General features: G+C 40.8%; 1 protein-coding gene across 3 annotated transcripts in view; it reads right to left on the bottom strand.

Annotated features, from left to right (window-relative positions):
- Window positions 1–257: 257 nt before the first annotated feature.
- Window positions 258–16,209, bottom strand: part of KLHL24 (kelch like family member 24) — a 29,954-nt gene continuing 14,002 nt past the window's right edge. Inside the window, exons 4-9 of one of the 3 annotated variants that reach the window (XR_012646841.1) lie at window positions 11,529–11,647; window positions 10,108–10,296; window positions 9,401–9,589; window positions 7,546–7,682; window positions 4,018–4,189; window positions 258–3,192 (exon numbers count right to left, since the gene is read on the bottom strand). Coding sequence is in view for 2 of the 3 variants with exons in the window: in XM_075004395.1 (XP_074860496.1) it covers window positions 4,123–4,189; window positions 7,546–7,682; window positions 9,401–9,589; window positions 10,108–10,296; window positions 11,529–11,647 (701 nt within the window). In the remaining variant the exon portion in view is untranslated. Of the gene's footprint in view, window positions 7,683–9,400; window positions 9,590–10,107; window positions 10,297–11,528; window positions 11,648–16,209 lie in introns of all 3 variants that reach the window. The other 2 variants (XM_075004395.1, XM_075004396.1) reach the window with 2 other exon arrangements.

Here is a 16,209-nt window from a genome sequence, read left to right as displayed (position 1 = left end):
GGAGGGTGAGGAGTAAAAAATGCAGAGCTCCAGCACCCCAGTGTGCGACAGGCAGGGTAGGGAGGGGGCAGACAAGAGGTCTTTAGGCTGCAGATGGATTCCCAGTGGGTCTCGTGGCCCATGGGTCACAGGTGCACACTGCTGTACTGAACAAATTTGAGATAAATTCTACCAGTGAGATCTGCAGTTTCTTCCCTCCCTAGCCAAGCCCCACCTGCGCTTTCTTCATTGGGTTAAGAACAACGCACAAAGCAATATTCAAAAGACAAGTGTTTATTAGATACACTGAACTTAAATTTTTAAAAAAGGATTATCCAAGAAATACCCTTAAATATAACAAGTACGTACAATGTTACTAAAATTCTGTGCTACATAATAAAACAGGCATCTTTTTTTCCATTGCCAATGTACAGTGATGATCTCTAAAACTGGCTTTCTGCAAGATAATACTCAGCTGGTACACGTTAAGTGGTCTGCACTTTTGTTCAAATCTGATTTGTGCTGTACCAATTTGTTCCTGAAAACGACATTAGCTCTTAATGGAACAAAATGTTTGAATATTCTGTACATAAGAAAACTGGCCAAAATGCCCCACTCCCTGCAAATCCAACCCAAGCCCCCAAACCTAACAACCACCTGCTTCCAAAAAAGAAAAAAGCTAAACAATCCCAGGTGAGGAAAGCATGCCTGTTGTTAGTGGGTGTATTCCTTTTCACTGAAGACATAACACCTATTAACATGATTTAAAGTTATTATATGGGTTATTATATGGGTGTGCACTGAAAGGAAAATGCTCACCCATGCAAAATGGATACCAATACATGCTATTCAAGTCTCTTGGTCTCATTTATTGCCCTGCTGGATTATACAGTTGTTTGTTCCTATATACTGGGGTTCATGGATGATATAGTTATCATTGAGGAAGATGAGGAGAAGCTAGCGAAAACGGCGCGGGTGTTAAACGAAGAAGGGAAGCGGTACGGACTGATTAGGAACATAGATAAAAACAATGGTATTTGGAAATAAGGAAATAGGAAGGAAAATCAGTGTCAATGGTATTGAACTAGAAAATATAGAGAAGTTCACATATCTGGGAAGCAACATAACGTATGATCTAGACTGTAAGAAGGAAACAGCGAAAACGAGCGAGTTTGAAGGCAATGGATAAGATCTGGAAAAGCAAAGCAATTAGCTTAAGAACGAAGCTGGGCATCTGGAAAAGGTGTGTATTCAGCAGCATGTTGTATGGATGTGACACATGGGTGATAACAAAAGATTCAAAAAGAAGAATATTGGCATTCGAAAGGCATTGTTATAGAAAGATTCTGAGAATAGGATAGATGCAGAAGGTCACCAATGAGGAATTATATAGGAAGATACAGCTGAAAGAGAACCTGCCGCAGAAGGTTATAAAACGGAAGCTACAACGATTTGGACATATTTGCAGAATGAACGATGAATGAAAAATCAAAACTCTAGTATTAGGCATAATGGATGGTTCGAATAGGAGAGGCAGACCCCCACAGAGAATGGACAGATGATATAGTAGAAACTAAGCCACTCTGCACTGGATAGGGAAAGATGGAAAGAAATAGTGAGAGAGGCATCAGACACCAACGGGCGCTGAGCCCAATGATGATGATGATGATGTACTGGGGTTGGGGGACAATGTGTTGCCCTAAATAAGATATTTCTGACAGCCAAGGCAATGTCCTAAACCAGGATACTAACAAAAACTAGAGATGCACAGTGCATACTACAAATAATTGGCTAAAACAGCAACATTACAGTTTCCTTTTCACAAGGGGATATTCTAGAAACAGAGAATTGAGAAAGCAGACAATTACATCCCCCCATCAATTATATCATATATCGCTTTAAAAAACGTTACATATTCTGCATGAATTGATTTAATTGTGCTTTAAATTAATAAATGTAGAGATTGTTGTTATTGATAAGGACATTACTGTTCGGTGCAGAAAACATGACCTTTATAAAAGATTCAACAAAAGCAATACAAACTCACTACGTCTACGCTAGAGAGTTTTGTAGATAAAACTGGGGTTTTGTCAACAAAACTCATGGATCATCTACACACAATATGCGTTTTGTCAACAAACTCAACAAAAAAGCCATGTAGATGCTCCAGAAGGCCCTTCTGTTGACAGAGCAGATCACAAGGTCAATCTGCTTTAATGTGTACACACCATCTGTTGACAGAAGTTTTGTTGGAACATCTCTTCTGACAGTAACTTCTGTAGGCAGATGCTTCTAGTGTAGATGTAGCCATAGAAATTAGATGACATATTATTGAGTGCAAGGCACAAAAATTTTGGCAACATTAAACACGTTTTTAGTTTGCAACCAGAGGTACAAAAGAAGCTGCAATTACACACCTGCCATCATTACATAAGTACAGCTACCTACATGCTGCAAACAGTTGCTTTATCATTTTTGTAAAAGATGGTCATGAACACTAGCACAAAATAAGCAAAAAATTTAATCACACACATAATACATACACACAAATAATTAAAGATATTGACTGAAGCATTATGATATGATAAGGAGATTTTTGTAAATCAAATTTTAAGGTAATGTTATCTGAGGATACACACACTGTAGGTTACCTGGACTCTTGTACATAACATCAGTTATCAAAAACTGCTTCTATGCATTGTCAGTGCATTGAGAAACCTTGTTGTTGGCATATCTGAACTGCACGGACAATCGAAGGTGCACTACTATTTTTGTAATCATGTTGATTGTAGCTAGACATTCAGAAAAAGCTAAAATTGCAGAGAATTTTTACTGAGGCTACTTGAAATGTACACTGTGTAAAAACAAAACAAAAACCACTAAAAGCAACTTGTATGCCCAGATGTGAATATAAATATTTGGCTCCATGCCAGACTGTTAAATGAAGGAGGGAAAGCATAAGCAGGACTCAATGGACACTGCTACCCAAAATCTCATTAGAGGCACAGGGGCACACATACACCTACAGTGGAGCACCCACAGGGACACTACTCGAAGAACCTGACTAATCACACAAGATAAGCTCAGTCTGTCTACCAAATAGCTCACAATCATCAGTGCATCCTGCCTGTAGCACAGAAGTCCAAAGTTTCCTCTTTGAACTACTCCTCTGTGAAGGTGAACACTTCATTTTCGTCCATCATCAGCCTCTCACTGTTCAGAGGGAAAAGAGTGCTTAATCCTTGGAGCATACAGGATATGTACAATGCAAGTTGAGCTATCCAATGGTACAAATGGAAAATGTCCCACAAGCTCAGCCTACTCTGACGGCCTATGGAGTTTGAGGGAATCAACTGGAAAATGAGTAGCTACTAAAGCAAATATAATATACTGATGTCTTTAAAACTTATGGCATGCACTGTGTGTATAAAAAGCAAAAGGTTGTATGAATCTCTCTAGGGCCGTGTCTACACTTGGGCAAAAATTCTGAAATGGCCGTGCTAATGGCCAAAATCGGAGAACACTAATGAGGTGCTGAAATGAATATACAGAGGCTCACAAGCAGGCTGCCAGCTGCAGCACTTCAAAAGTGTCGCATTTTGTTCATGTGCGGCTCGTCTACATGGGGGTCCTTGTTGAAAGGATCCCCATGTAGATGAGCCACGCGCGAGCAAAACGTGGCATGTTCAAAGTGCTGCGGCCATTATCATAGCCATTTCGAAGTTTTGCCCAAGTGTAGACGGAGCCTAGGATGCACTACTCAAAATGCTCAGATGGTACCGTGGACAGATGAGTTGCAAGCAAGTACTAATTTTTTTCAGCAATGCTAGGATTCCAAAAAGAGTGGCATGACAAAGCTTATGAACATCAAAACTCAGAAGGAAAACATTCACTTTCTTTTAAAGCTATGATAATTAAGGAAATTACTTTTCTCTGTTAACTATTAGGTAAATCTTAACAGTGAGTTCTTAGATGGATGCAACAAATAGAAAACATTTTACTCTGCTTCATAAACATGGCTATTTTGAAATTACATACTTGAGCAGATCTCATTCCTTGGGAGCTTGCACAGATTGTGACGTTTCATCATGAACATCTTTTGATTACAATGAATAGCCCTCCAGTATATTTTCCCTCAAGGAATCAGGGCACAAAGGATCCAAACAAATGGGGTTGCATCACTGTGGAAGTCTTAAGTCTTTTACTCCATCTGTCCCGAAATAAAATATCTTGAAGAATAAGAGACCAGCAAAGTGGTTCCACACATAATAGATGGCTCTAGAACATGTTACACTTTCAATAACAAGTAGTTTGCATCTACATTTAAAAAATATTATTTTGACACCATGTGTGATAACAAACCATATGTACTGAGTCAAAAATACAAAACATTGACCATTCTCTTTAAAAGAAATGGCTGTGTAAATAATGTCTACAACTTAGGCTATATTGAACACAAACGCTTCCATTACTGGTACAGGATCTAATGAACTGCATGCAAAAATGCTTCTTCTACAGCTAAATGTCAGCATTTACTGGTACAGTAAACAGCTACTTTCAAAATTAATATGTAACAGTAACAAGATACACGTAAATAGTTAACATAGAAAAGACGACATTCAAGACTATAAACCAACTTTTCAGACACACAGAAAGCAATGTATTTACAAATAGGCACAGAATCTTGTGAACAAAAATCAAAAATAACCATCACACAAATGACATTATATATCTATAAAAAACAATTCAGAACAGCTTACTATAAGGATCAACATTAAATATATTAATACAAAAGGGAAGGAAGTCAGGGAAAAATGGAAATTAGCATCTTATTAGAAATTAGGTGCTCCTTCCATAATTACATTTTCACTTACCATAATGGCACAAGCTAGTGACCATGTTACTATATACAGGTACTGTGCAACTATCACTGATCTCTATGGACCTTATTCGCAGGTGCTGGAATTACATTTTCAAAGTCAGGTTTGGTGAACAGAGGCCCAAGAAATCCAGAAAAGAATTAATTTATCTGATTCACTTCTCTTACTCCATTTCTTCCCAGTTGGGTGTACACACTCCGGGACTGATTTGCTAGCTACCTCAGTAATATGCATATGTTTTTATTTTGCATATATCTAATATACACTGTCAATGTTTGGAATTTAGCTAGAAATTAAAATCTGCATACATTCCTGAGGTTACAAATAAACTGGGGGAGAATGTACAGTTAATGCTCAAAGCTTCTTTACAAAGTCACCATTACTCTGTAGTGAAAATAATGACTCTCTAAGGCCAAGTCTGAAGGGGGCATAGTAATCAGGCTGATGGGAGATTACTAATAAAATGCTGCGATGAATATGCAGAACTTCATTCAGCTAACTCTCCCCCACAGCAACTTTGAAGTGTCAAACTTCAAAGTGCCAGCATGCCAACTCTCCTTTAGGGAGTGAAGACACTTCAAAGTACCGCGGCTACATAGCATGCTGGCACTTTGAAGTTTCCACGGGGGGAGTCTTAGCCTAATGAAGTGCTGCATATTCACCGCAGCACTTCATTAGTAATCTCCCATCAGCCTGATTACTCTGCCCCTTTCAAAGAACGGGGTAAGTGTAGACATAGCCTAAAGGCATCATATCCACACCAACAGCCAGAATGCCCACTTTATAGAAAAACTTCTGGGCAGGAGATGGAGAAGAAATTCCAAGGGGAACAGATTATGTTCCAGACATGCAGTTTGCTGTTTTTCCCTACAGACTAAACAAGGGCTTCAGTACCAATAAAACTCCTGGGTCTGCTACAATTGTCCTTGAAGAGGCCCTTTGTGTTCATCTGCATCAGTACTGACTGCTTTCCTTGCTGGCAGCTATCTTCATGGTATGGACAGGCTTAATAGGATAGAGGATATGATGTCACTCCATGCTTTCTGGTAGGACACTGATGTATGGAGCAAGCATCCCTTCCTCATGCAAACTCTGAAGTTCTATGTACAGTGTCATGAATTTGTGCCCCAACTGTACAAGTGTATATTGGGTGCAAGATGTCCTGTTTCAGAGATCAAAACAGGAATGGGAGAAACATATTCCTCAAGATTTTCAGCTTCACTGATAACCAGTGGGCCAAAATGAAGCCATTCAATTTGTGACCTTACAGAGTCACATAGCTAAATGGACAACTCCCTCTATAGCATTTTGGGGAGACGGGTGAATTGTCAGTTCTACACATGTCCCCTGTGTGATTTACAGCTCAACAGCACTGAAAAAAAAGTGACTGTCTCCAGAAATCTGTAGAAGCAGAGCTGGTAGATATCCTGAAACTTTGCATAATGAGGTACTGAACAATCAACTCAAACAGCAGAGTTAGGCCTGTGGTCCTTAGCCCTTTCTACCAATGGAGAATTTACATTATGGTATTAATAGAATTAGAAGATCTCCTTGACCAGTGGATCTCTATTTATGCAGTAGAATTATGGATGATACATCACAGTTAGCAAAGAATGATACCAGGAATTAGCAGATGTCAGCTTTACAATTCAAGGTGGTCAGAACTGGGATAGAAAACCACTTCACAGTGTGCCTATGCTGTAGGGTCATTATTTTTCCAAATGCAGACACAGTCCCATATTTGTAGGGCTTCTAATCAATAACTGGCAACACTGTGAGTAAGGTCCACAGTGAAATGTTAGGTCTGATACTACAAAAAATATAGTTACTGCAACTTTTTGCAGTAGCTCAGTGAACAACCATGACACCAGTGTATTCCCCTGTCCATTTTCAGAGGAAAATTATATCTCAAAGATATTAATCTTCTGGTAAAAGATCAGGCCTGTGAGATAAGAGGTAATGGAATATCTTCTACTGGACCAACTTCCCATAGTAAGAGAAACAAGTTTTCAAGCTTCTACAGAGCTCTTCTTCAGCTCTGTGTAATCTCAAAATCTTGTTGCTCTCACCAACAGAAGTTTACCCACTAGAGTCTACCACCTGCACCCACCCAGTCTCTCTAATATCCTAGGATCTGTACGGCTACAACATCACTGCATCATGACGTTAATCAGAATGATATGTACTCTTTTAAACCAACATATTTTTGTAGGTTGACTTGGTTAAATGTTTTCAACTACTAGACACTGAAATAGTTGAAAAAAATAATACAGATAATCCTTAAGATCTAGGCAAAACTACTTCTGAAGGCAGATTCCCTACACAACATCCAAGATCTTAATTGCCAATCACAAGGAGGTGGAAACAGTGTAAATAATATGAGTTCACCGTTATTGCACCAGAAATGACTGAACAATAGTTATTGGATATGTTTGTAGATTTTTTTTTTTTTTTTTTTTTTTTTTTTTTACATTTGAATTAATTGAAAACAGTTTGTTTTAAAAGGCACATGGTTGTTTAGTTTCATATGGCATGGAGGGAAAAGTCAGTTTCCCACGTTAGGAATCTCTGAAATCCTGTCTTGTATCAGGGCACTGCAGCTATTCATATGATTTCCCTTCTTTACAGTTTAAAGCCTTTTTCATTGTATCTGTGAATAGTCACACAGCCATGATATGATACTGGCCTGGGCATGGCTGCTACTCCTGTGATGATGCCTGTTGCAGGGTCATAACAAAGAATGGTGTCTGTGGCTTCTCCGTTTTCTCGTCTTCCACCAAGTATATAGATTTTGCCATTACATACAGACATGCCACAGTTTTCCTGTTTGTCAAATATACAAACAAATGAATTAATATATACCAAATCCAAGCCCTATTCAAGGTTGGCGAGATGGTGCAAGATTTTGACCATCAAAAAGAGATAGTTCAGAGCTGTACTATTTCCTTCTGGTACTACCACTGGAGAAAACAGAATATTGCTCCTCTGGGTCAACCCTGGGACATGCTAATCCTAGCGGCATAATAATCCTGAAGACTTGGGCTACTCCAGCATAAGGCTCTCTACGGGTTAAAGCAGCTAAGCATAGCTTTTTCAGAACCTGTCGATCCAGTGTTTGGGAACTGTACAATTAAGCAGCTGAGATGATGAAGAGAGTTTTCTAGAAGAGAGAAAAGTGGAATGACTAAATGCAACAAATATAGAATGGAATATGGAGAGGGAGGTTAAGAGAACAAAAGAAGGTAACAAGTAGTGGTTAGAGAAAGGGGAAGGAAGACAGAGCAAGGCACAGAATAAATAACAAAGAAAGGAGATGTGTGCTAGTGGAAAAAAGGGAGGCTCTGAGTTATTTTTTCCTAAAGGAGAGGGAGTCATAATGAAAACACTACCCAGAAAATTGTAAGAGGAAAAGATAGAAAATGAGGGGACAGGGTAGGACTAAATATCTTTTAGGGCAAAATTTTTAATTTCATAGTATTGTATTAGCAATTTTTTTTAAAAACAACATACAAAGTGAAATTTATTGCTATCGGATGACATACAAATAGCATACCATGGGAACGCCCATGTCACTGAAATTCTGCTTACCAGGGCTTACTTCACACATTCGTATAGAACTCTGCTTTCTGCCGTTTTTCATTCTACACTGACCAATTTCATACTGTGTTTAAAACATTTTCCTACAATATTGTCTAAAGACTTTAATTACGTTCAATCAAATAATGTGATTAAACAAACGAATCCAAAGGAATTTAGCAGAAATCCATATTTTGGATGTGTTAAATTGGAATAGTGATAATTTTCTCATAAATAGACTGCTCATATTAGCACACTGGCGCTCACCTGAAAAGTTATTTTTAGATGTTTCTCTGTTTTTGAATGTCTACATATAGGAGAGTAAAGATATGATTTTGTCACAGAGGTAATGGATTCTGTGACTTGAACAGACCTCCATGACTTCTTTGGCTTCAGTGGTCACCAGAGCAGAGGGGAGCAAAGCAGTTCCCTGGCCTTGCTGCAGGAGCACCACCAGAGTTGGAGCAGCAGCCAGGGCATTTCCCAGGACAGGAGCAGAGACTGGGGTAGAGTCTAAGCTGGAGAGGGAGAGCAGCAGTGTTGTCTGGTCCGGGAGCAGAGCAGTGGCGAAGTCTGGGTCCAGAGGAGGAGCAGCTGCCTTGTGGTTGAGTCAGCCCACAGGACTGGGGCAGTGGCAAGGGATAGAGCAGTAGCAGTCAGTCCCCACCGGAGGAGCAGCAGCAAGGCTACAGCAGAGGCCCAGCCATTAGCACTGCTGCCATATAGTTTTAGTAAAAGTCAGGGGAAGGTTGAGGGCTTCCATGAATTTTTGTTTGCCTGCAACCACTCCATGACTTTTACTAAAAGTACCCATGACAAAATTTGCATCTTAATAAATGTCACGTAAGAGCTAATAATCTGAAGGTTGCAATTTAAAATATCAAACTTATTTCATATCACATTATTAATACGAGGAAGATAAAATACATTTTTAGAGGCTTCCAAGCATTGTTAGTGTTTATTACCTGTCTGCTGAATGTATTTTGTACATGCATCCAATAATCCTCAACTGGATCGTAGCAGTAAATTGCCTTGGTGAGCCCTCCCGCAACATAGATTAGATTGTTTAGAGATACAGCTGTTATGCATCTCTTTGCAATAGGGATAGTTGCACGGAGCAACCAAGAATTAGTATCAGGATCATATGATTGAACCTGAAAACAAGTAAACACATTTAAAGTTTTAACACCCCATGTAAATAAAAATCAAACTTATTACCTAAAGTCCATATAGAAGTTTGATGCAAAGAGATTAAAAGTAACACTACCTATCTGGAGTGCCTCACAACGCGCACCCCCCCAAAGTAACAATATATTGCAATGTCATATACCTTGTTCCTACTGTACATCTCCAACATTAAAACCAAGAAATACTAAACAGCAGCAGTTTATATAAAAATTATAGTTTTACATTATTTTCTTAAATATACTGTTTCATTGAGTACTTGTATAGCTCCTAATGCACAAAACCAAAGATGATACAACTATGATAAAGCCTATACTAACAGCATAAGTATGCCTGATTTCTACTATGAGACATATTCTTTGCATTCAGGCAATAGACTGGGTTTGGGGGGTTGTAAACCAGCCCAAAAATCTCTCTGTATGATTTATTTACATTTTCAGCAGTATTATTAAGATACATAAAAGGAAAATAAATATGGTTAACTGACCTTGTCAGAGCACGTGTTGTCATCAGGACCTCCACCAATCACAAACAATTTGCCTATGCAGCTGGTTACTGCTGGAGAACTCACTGCTTCTTTAAGTGGAGCTACCTCTGTCCATCGATTCGAAAATGAATCATAACATTCTACACTACTGAGTCGGTTTTGTCCATCATATCCTCCAACCACATACACCTATTCAAAACACAGAGAAAATAAATCTTTCTTCAGTTTTAATTAAGCAAGTATAGGAACAAATTCACTGAAAGCTTCAGAGCCTCACTTTTGATTTGCTGTATTTCTGATTACATAGGTTTTCCGCCCAAGAAAATGTCTATGCAGAAGAATAGTGCCCTTTGAGAGACTCGGTTAAAAAAAAAATCTCAAAGGAACAATCAAGCACTAGTATGCAGGGATATAGGAGCCAACACACAGACACTTGAGCATACATTATAAAAAGGACATTGGATTTACTTTTTACTTGAACATGTTCTATAAGACATCTCTATGAGTCTCTTCACTGACCATTACAAACTATAGTCAAAAATAAAAACTTAAACAGTCTTCTCAATTTTTTAATTCTCAACTTCCTGTTGTCTAAAATGACATTCTTTCCCCTAGTTTACTTTTTGGTCATGCTGATCATATTTTTTAAAAATCTGGTTACCTATTATACAAGTTACAGTTTAAGATAAAGCAACTCAAACATATTACCACTGGAAAAGTGACATATATGCCATCTTTGCTCAATTTGTTCACCGCAGATCAAATCCACTTTAAAGAAGGTGCTGTTATCTCTAAGAAGCTATATACTACAGTTAATTGGTGTGTTTAAATCCACTTACACTCATGAATGAAAACTGTGGGGATCACTGATCTCTTTTATTGTATTTGTACAGAATATTAAAATAGGGTTTTGGAAATGTAGCAAGAATAAAAGTTTCTTTATTGATTTGTATTTTGACTGCAATGTTCAATATGCATGTGGAATGTTAAATAAAAAGGCTCAGGTATGCAGCTAAGCTCACAATCGAGTTAGCGGATGCGTAAGTACAGGACTTGCCAATAAAAGGTGTCTGTGGCCAAATTTGGGATATGTGCTTAACCTTTGTATTTAGTAAAAGGTGTAATTTTCTACTTGTTTGTACCTTTGTCTCCCTTCAGATCTGAAGGGAGACAAAGGTACAAACAAGTAGAAAATTATCAGAACAGTGCTCTATTGCAAAGAAACAAAATCAAAGTGATGTAACATCAGTTTAACTTCTATGGACACTGCCAAGGTCAAAATTCATTGACTATTTAAAGCAACAGAAGTTGATGAGGAATGCAGTCTGAACTTTAAATAGTTACATCTGACTTTACACTTAAGTTTTGCTTATGATTGGGAAATATATTAGACACAATAAGTAATAAAATACTTCTCTTACTTTACCAAGAAGGACAGCCATTTTATGACGCCATCTGCCTTTGTTTAGAGAAGCAACTCTGATCCAAATGTTAAGTTGAGAGTTGTAAATCCACACATCACGGCTGTTAATTCTTCCACCTTTAAAATTACAAAAAAAAAAGGGCAGAAAAAGAGGAACAATGTCTCTTTCATGAAGGGAATTATTAAGTTATTAAATAAGAGATTCATACACCTCTTCAATAGGCCAAAGAGAAGGTCACATCTTTTACCTCTGAGATAGAGTCTTCTCTAAGTATAGGAACTTCTTTAGATAGAGGGTCACTCACTGTGCAGAAAAAGTGGTAATAAATAGTGCATCTCTTTTGAACTAAGGCAGAGGTGGGCAATAATTTCTGATGGGGTCAGCCACACTAAGAATTTGGAAAGTGATCTAGGGCTGCACTCTTCCATGATATTAATGAAGGAGGTGCAGGGTCTTAGAGGGAGATTGGGTGAAGTCTGGGATGTAGGAGGGGGTGAAGAGGTCTGGGGTATGACTTAGCACAGGAGGGGGCTGGGATGTGGGGCAGAGGATTGTGTTGCAGTGTCTGATAGGTGGTAGGGGTGCAGGAGGAGAGACAGAGGGTTAGGGTTATGTGGGGCAGAGGGTTGGGGAGAGGGAGGGACAGGGGTAGCAGAGACAGGTTCTGGCCAGGAGACTTACCTGGGTAGCTCCCAGACAGCAGCCCTGTGGCAGGCTCTCTACCTGCTGCAGCACCAGACCACTCAAACTGCTGCCTGTTCCAGGTAGCTCTCCGCTCTAGACGCTGGATGGGAGGGGAAAGTTTTGTGTGTTGCTCTCTCCCTTCAGCAAAATTTCTGACCTCCTATTTGCTGGAACCCATAAATCAGTCAATGGGAGCCGAGACATTTTGCAAGGGAGTGGGTCCAGCACACCAAGCCTTCCCCTCCCTCCTGACCTCCCAAGTAGAGAGCTACAGGGAGCAGGAAGGCACTTAAAGCAGAGTCTGGCTGGTCTCCACGTGAGGCAGACTGTGGGCTGGATCCAACAGCTTGGCTGCCAGGGTCTGGCCCATGGGCTGTATCTTCCCCACTCCTGAACTAAGGTCACCTAAAACAATAATGGCTTTCTATGCGCCCCGCCCCCAAATACCATCTACCATAGTGATCTACACCAGGGGTTTCAAACTCCCAATCCACAGGTCAGCCTCACCTGGAGCAGTTTTGCAATCTCACCCAGGAGTACTGGTGGGCTGGGGGAAAAATGGGGACTATCCATGCCCATCACCCAAGTCACGTCTCTATCTGCCACTGCCCCACCCTCTCCCCACCACGGCATGCCAACACCCAAGGGACCCAGCCTCAGGGATTATTGGGGGGGGCCTACATGGTCAGACCCCCTTGCATTCCCTATGGAAGCAAAAGCTACAGGGAGGTGTGGTGCTCTCTCTGAGCGTGCTTGTTCTGCTTTGCCCTGCCTCCCAGTGGCTCCTGCTGCTGTGGGGAATGCAGGGGGGGGCCAAATGCTGCTTCTGCTCAATGCCATCCCCTCCTCCCCAGTAAACCCTGAGGTTGGGGTATCCCTAGGGGCGAGTGCAGTAGTGGCAAGAGGTGAGGGTTGGGCGACAGGAACAGACAGATTTCACAGAGGAAGCCGTATTAGTCTGTGTCTTCGAGAACAGCAAGAAGTCCTGTGGCACCCTATAGACTAACCGATATTTTGGAGCAGAAGCTTTCATGGGCAAAGACCCGCTTCTTCAGATGAGTCAGGACTTCTTGTTGTTCAGGAACAGACAGAGTCACCCACCACACCATACTCCTGGGCCAGATTGCAAAACTCTTTTGTCTCGGAATGGCCTATGGGTGGCGAATTTGAGACTCCTGATCTACACCATTTTTCTTCCCACCCGCTACAAACCACATCTATCTTATATAAGCCACCCATTGCTGTGGTGTCTTCATGCTACACAAAAGTTGTAGAGATGGCAATTCTCAAAGCTACTTTTGTTCCTTATGTTCATGTTTATTTCCTATTGCCTTTTATTCAGTAGTTGCTGGTTGTTCCTTAGAAGACATCACTACTGAGGAAAAGTCCAGCTTAAGAGCCAGGCTTGCATTTTAATCTAAATAATCACTGTCTTCATTTTCAGATAACAGATCTTTTATTAATTATAACTTAGACAAAGAAAAAAGCAGTCAAGTAGCACTTCAAAAAGACTAACAAAATAATTTATTAGGTGAGCTTTTGTGGGACAGACCCACTTCTTCAGACCATAGCCATACCAGAACAGACTCAATATTTAAGGCATAGAGAACCAAAAACAGTAATCAAAGTTGACAAATCAGAAAAAAATTATCAAGGTTAGCAAATCAGAGAGCAGAGGGGCGGGAGGGGATGGAAGTCAAGAATTAGATTAAGCCAAGTATGCCAAAGAGCCCTTATAGGCTACGTCTACACGTGAAGCCTACATCGAAATAGCTTATTTCGATGTAGCAACATCGAAATAGGCTATTTCGATGAATAACGTCTACACGTCCTCCAGGGCTGGCAATATCGATGTTCAACTTCGACGTTGCGCGGCACCACATCGAAATAGGCGCTGCGAGGGTACGTCTACACGCCAAAGTAGCACACATCGAAATAAGGGTGCCAGGCACAGCTGCAGACAGGGTCACAGGGCGGACTCAATAGCAAGCCGCTCCCTTAAAGGGCCCCTCCCAGACACAGTTGCACTAAACACCACAAGATACACAGAGCCTACAACTGGTTGCAGACCCTGTGCCTGCAGCATGGATCCCCAGCTGCCGCAGCAGCAGCCAGAAGCCCTGGGCTAAGGGCTGCTGCACACGGTGACCATAGAGCCCCGCAGGGGCTGGAGAGAGAGCATCTCTCAAACCCCCAGCTGATGGCCGCCATGGAGGACCCGGCAATTTCGACGTTGCGGGACGCGGATCGTCTACACAGTCCCTACTTCGACATTGAACGTCGAAGTAGGGCGCTATTCCGATACCCTCATGAGGTTAGCGACTTCAACGTCTCGCCGCCTAACGTCGAAGTTAACTTCGAAATAGCGCCCGACGCGTGTAGCCACGACGGGCGCTATTTCGAAGTTAGTGCCGCTACTTCGAAGTAGCGTACACGTGTAGACACAGCTATAATGTCCCAGAAAATTTGCATCCCAGTTCAAACCACGTGTTAATGGGTCGAATTTGAATATGAAAGAGAGTTCAGCAGCTTCTCTTTCTAAAGCAGACTGAAAATTCCTCTTCAGTAAAACCCAAACTCTTAAGTCATTAACAGAATGGCCCACTCCATTAAAATGTAGACTAACTGGTTTGTGGATCACGAATGTTTGGATGTCTGTTTTGTGCACATTAACTCTTTGTCTGAGAGAGTTTGAAGTCTGTCCAATATACAAAGCATCTGGGCATTGTTGGCACATGATGGCATATATGATGTCAGCTGAGAACATGAGAATGTGCCCACGATTCTGTGAATAACCTGGTTAGGTCCAGTGATGGTATCACCAGAATAGATATGTGGACAAAGCTGGCAGCAGGCTTTGTTGCAAGGAAAAGTCTGAGGACTGGTATTCCTGCGGTATAGACTGTGGCTATTGGTTAGAATCCTCATAAGGTTGGGAGGTTGTCTGTAGGAGAGAACAGGCCTGTCACCTAGGGCCTTCTGGAGTGTGGCATCCTGATTAAGGATAGGCTGTAGGTCTTAAAGACAACCTCTTTCAAACTCTCTCAGACAAAGAGTTAATGGGCACAAAACAGACATCAAAACATTCCTGACCCACAAACCACCCCTCAACCTTCTGCTCTCTGATTTACTCACCTTGATTATTTTTTTCTGATTTGTCAACTTTGATTACTGTGTTTGGTTCTCTATGCCTTAAATATTGAGTCTGTTCTGGTATGGCTATGGTCTGAAGAAGTGGGTCTTTCCCACAAAAGCTCACCTAATAAATTATTTTGTTAGTCTTTAAAGTACCACTTGACTGCTCTTTTGTTTTGATAGTATACAGACTACCACAGCTCCCTCTCTGTTACTATTAGACTTAAAGAGTTCTAATAAGTCTCTCAAAGATAGTTAATAATAAAGAGTAACACTTTTCACTTAATTGTTAAGTCAGTAACAGGAGAATATCAGCTATTTTTGAAACTGGATCTCATTCTGCTGGGTCATGTATCACCACATTTCAATAGGGCAGTTGTTCAGGAGTAGACTTACAGGTAGACTCAGAAATGCTACATTATGTGGCATGTACCCAACATTGGCCATTTCTATGAGGCAGCCCGGAAGATGCTAATGAGGTGCAGATGTAAATTTTCCACACCTCATTAGTACATAGCCACATGATTTGGAGTCCAGAAGAAGCTCTTCTGGACTCCAAAATAGCTGTGTAGACATGCGGCCCATGGGGATCCCCCGAAGGAAATCTCCTTTCTGGAAGCCTCCTCTTCCTCAAAATTACATGGCTATTCTGGAGTCCAGAAGAGCTCCTTCCAGACTCTGAATCACATGGCCATATGTTAACCAGGTGCGGAAAATTTACATCCATGCCTTATTAGCATTTTCTGGGCTGTTTATTACAAGCGGACACTGTGTAGTTTCCTTCACATAGGCTCATGCCTGCCTCCCCATCAGTTCCACTGACTGCTGAAATGAATAAGGATGATATATACATAGATAG

Source organism: Carettochelys insculpta, chromosome 10 (assembly GCF_033958435.1).
Source record: "Carettochelys insculpta isolate YL-2023 chromosome 10, ASM3395843v1, whole genome shotgun sequence".
Classification (NCBI taxonomy): Eukaryota; Metazoa; Chordata; order Testudines; family Carettochelyidae; genus Carettochelys; species Carettochelys insculpta.
Note: the sequence above shows the minus strand (reverse complement) of the source record. Positions and strands in the feature narration are given on the sequence as shown.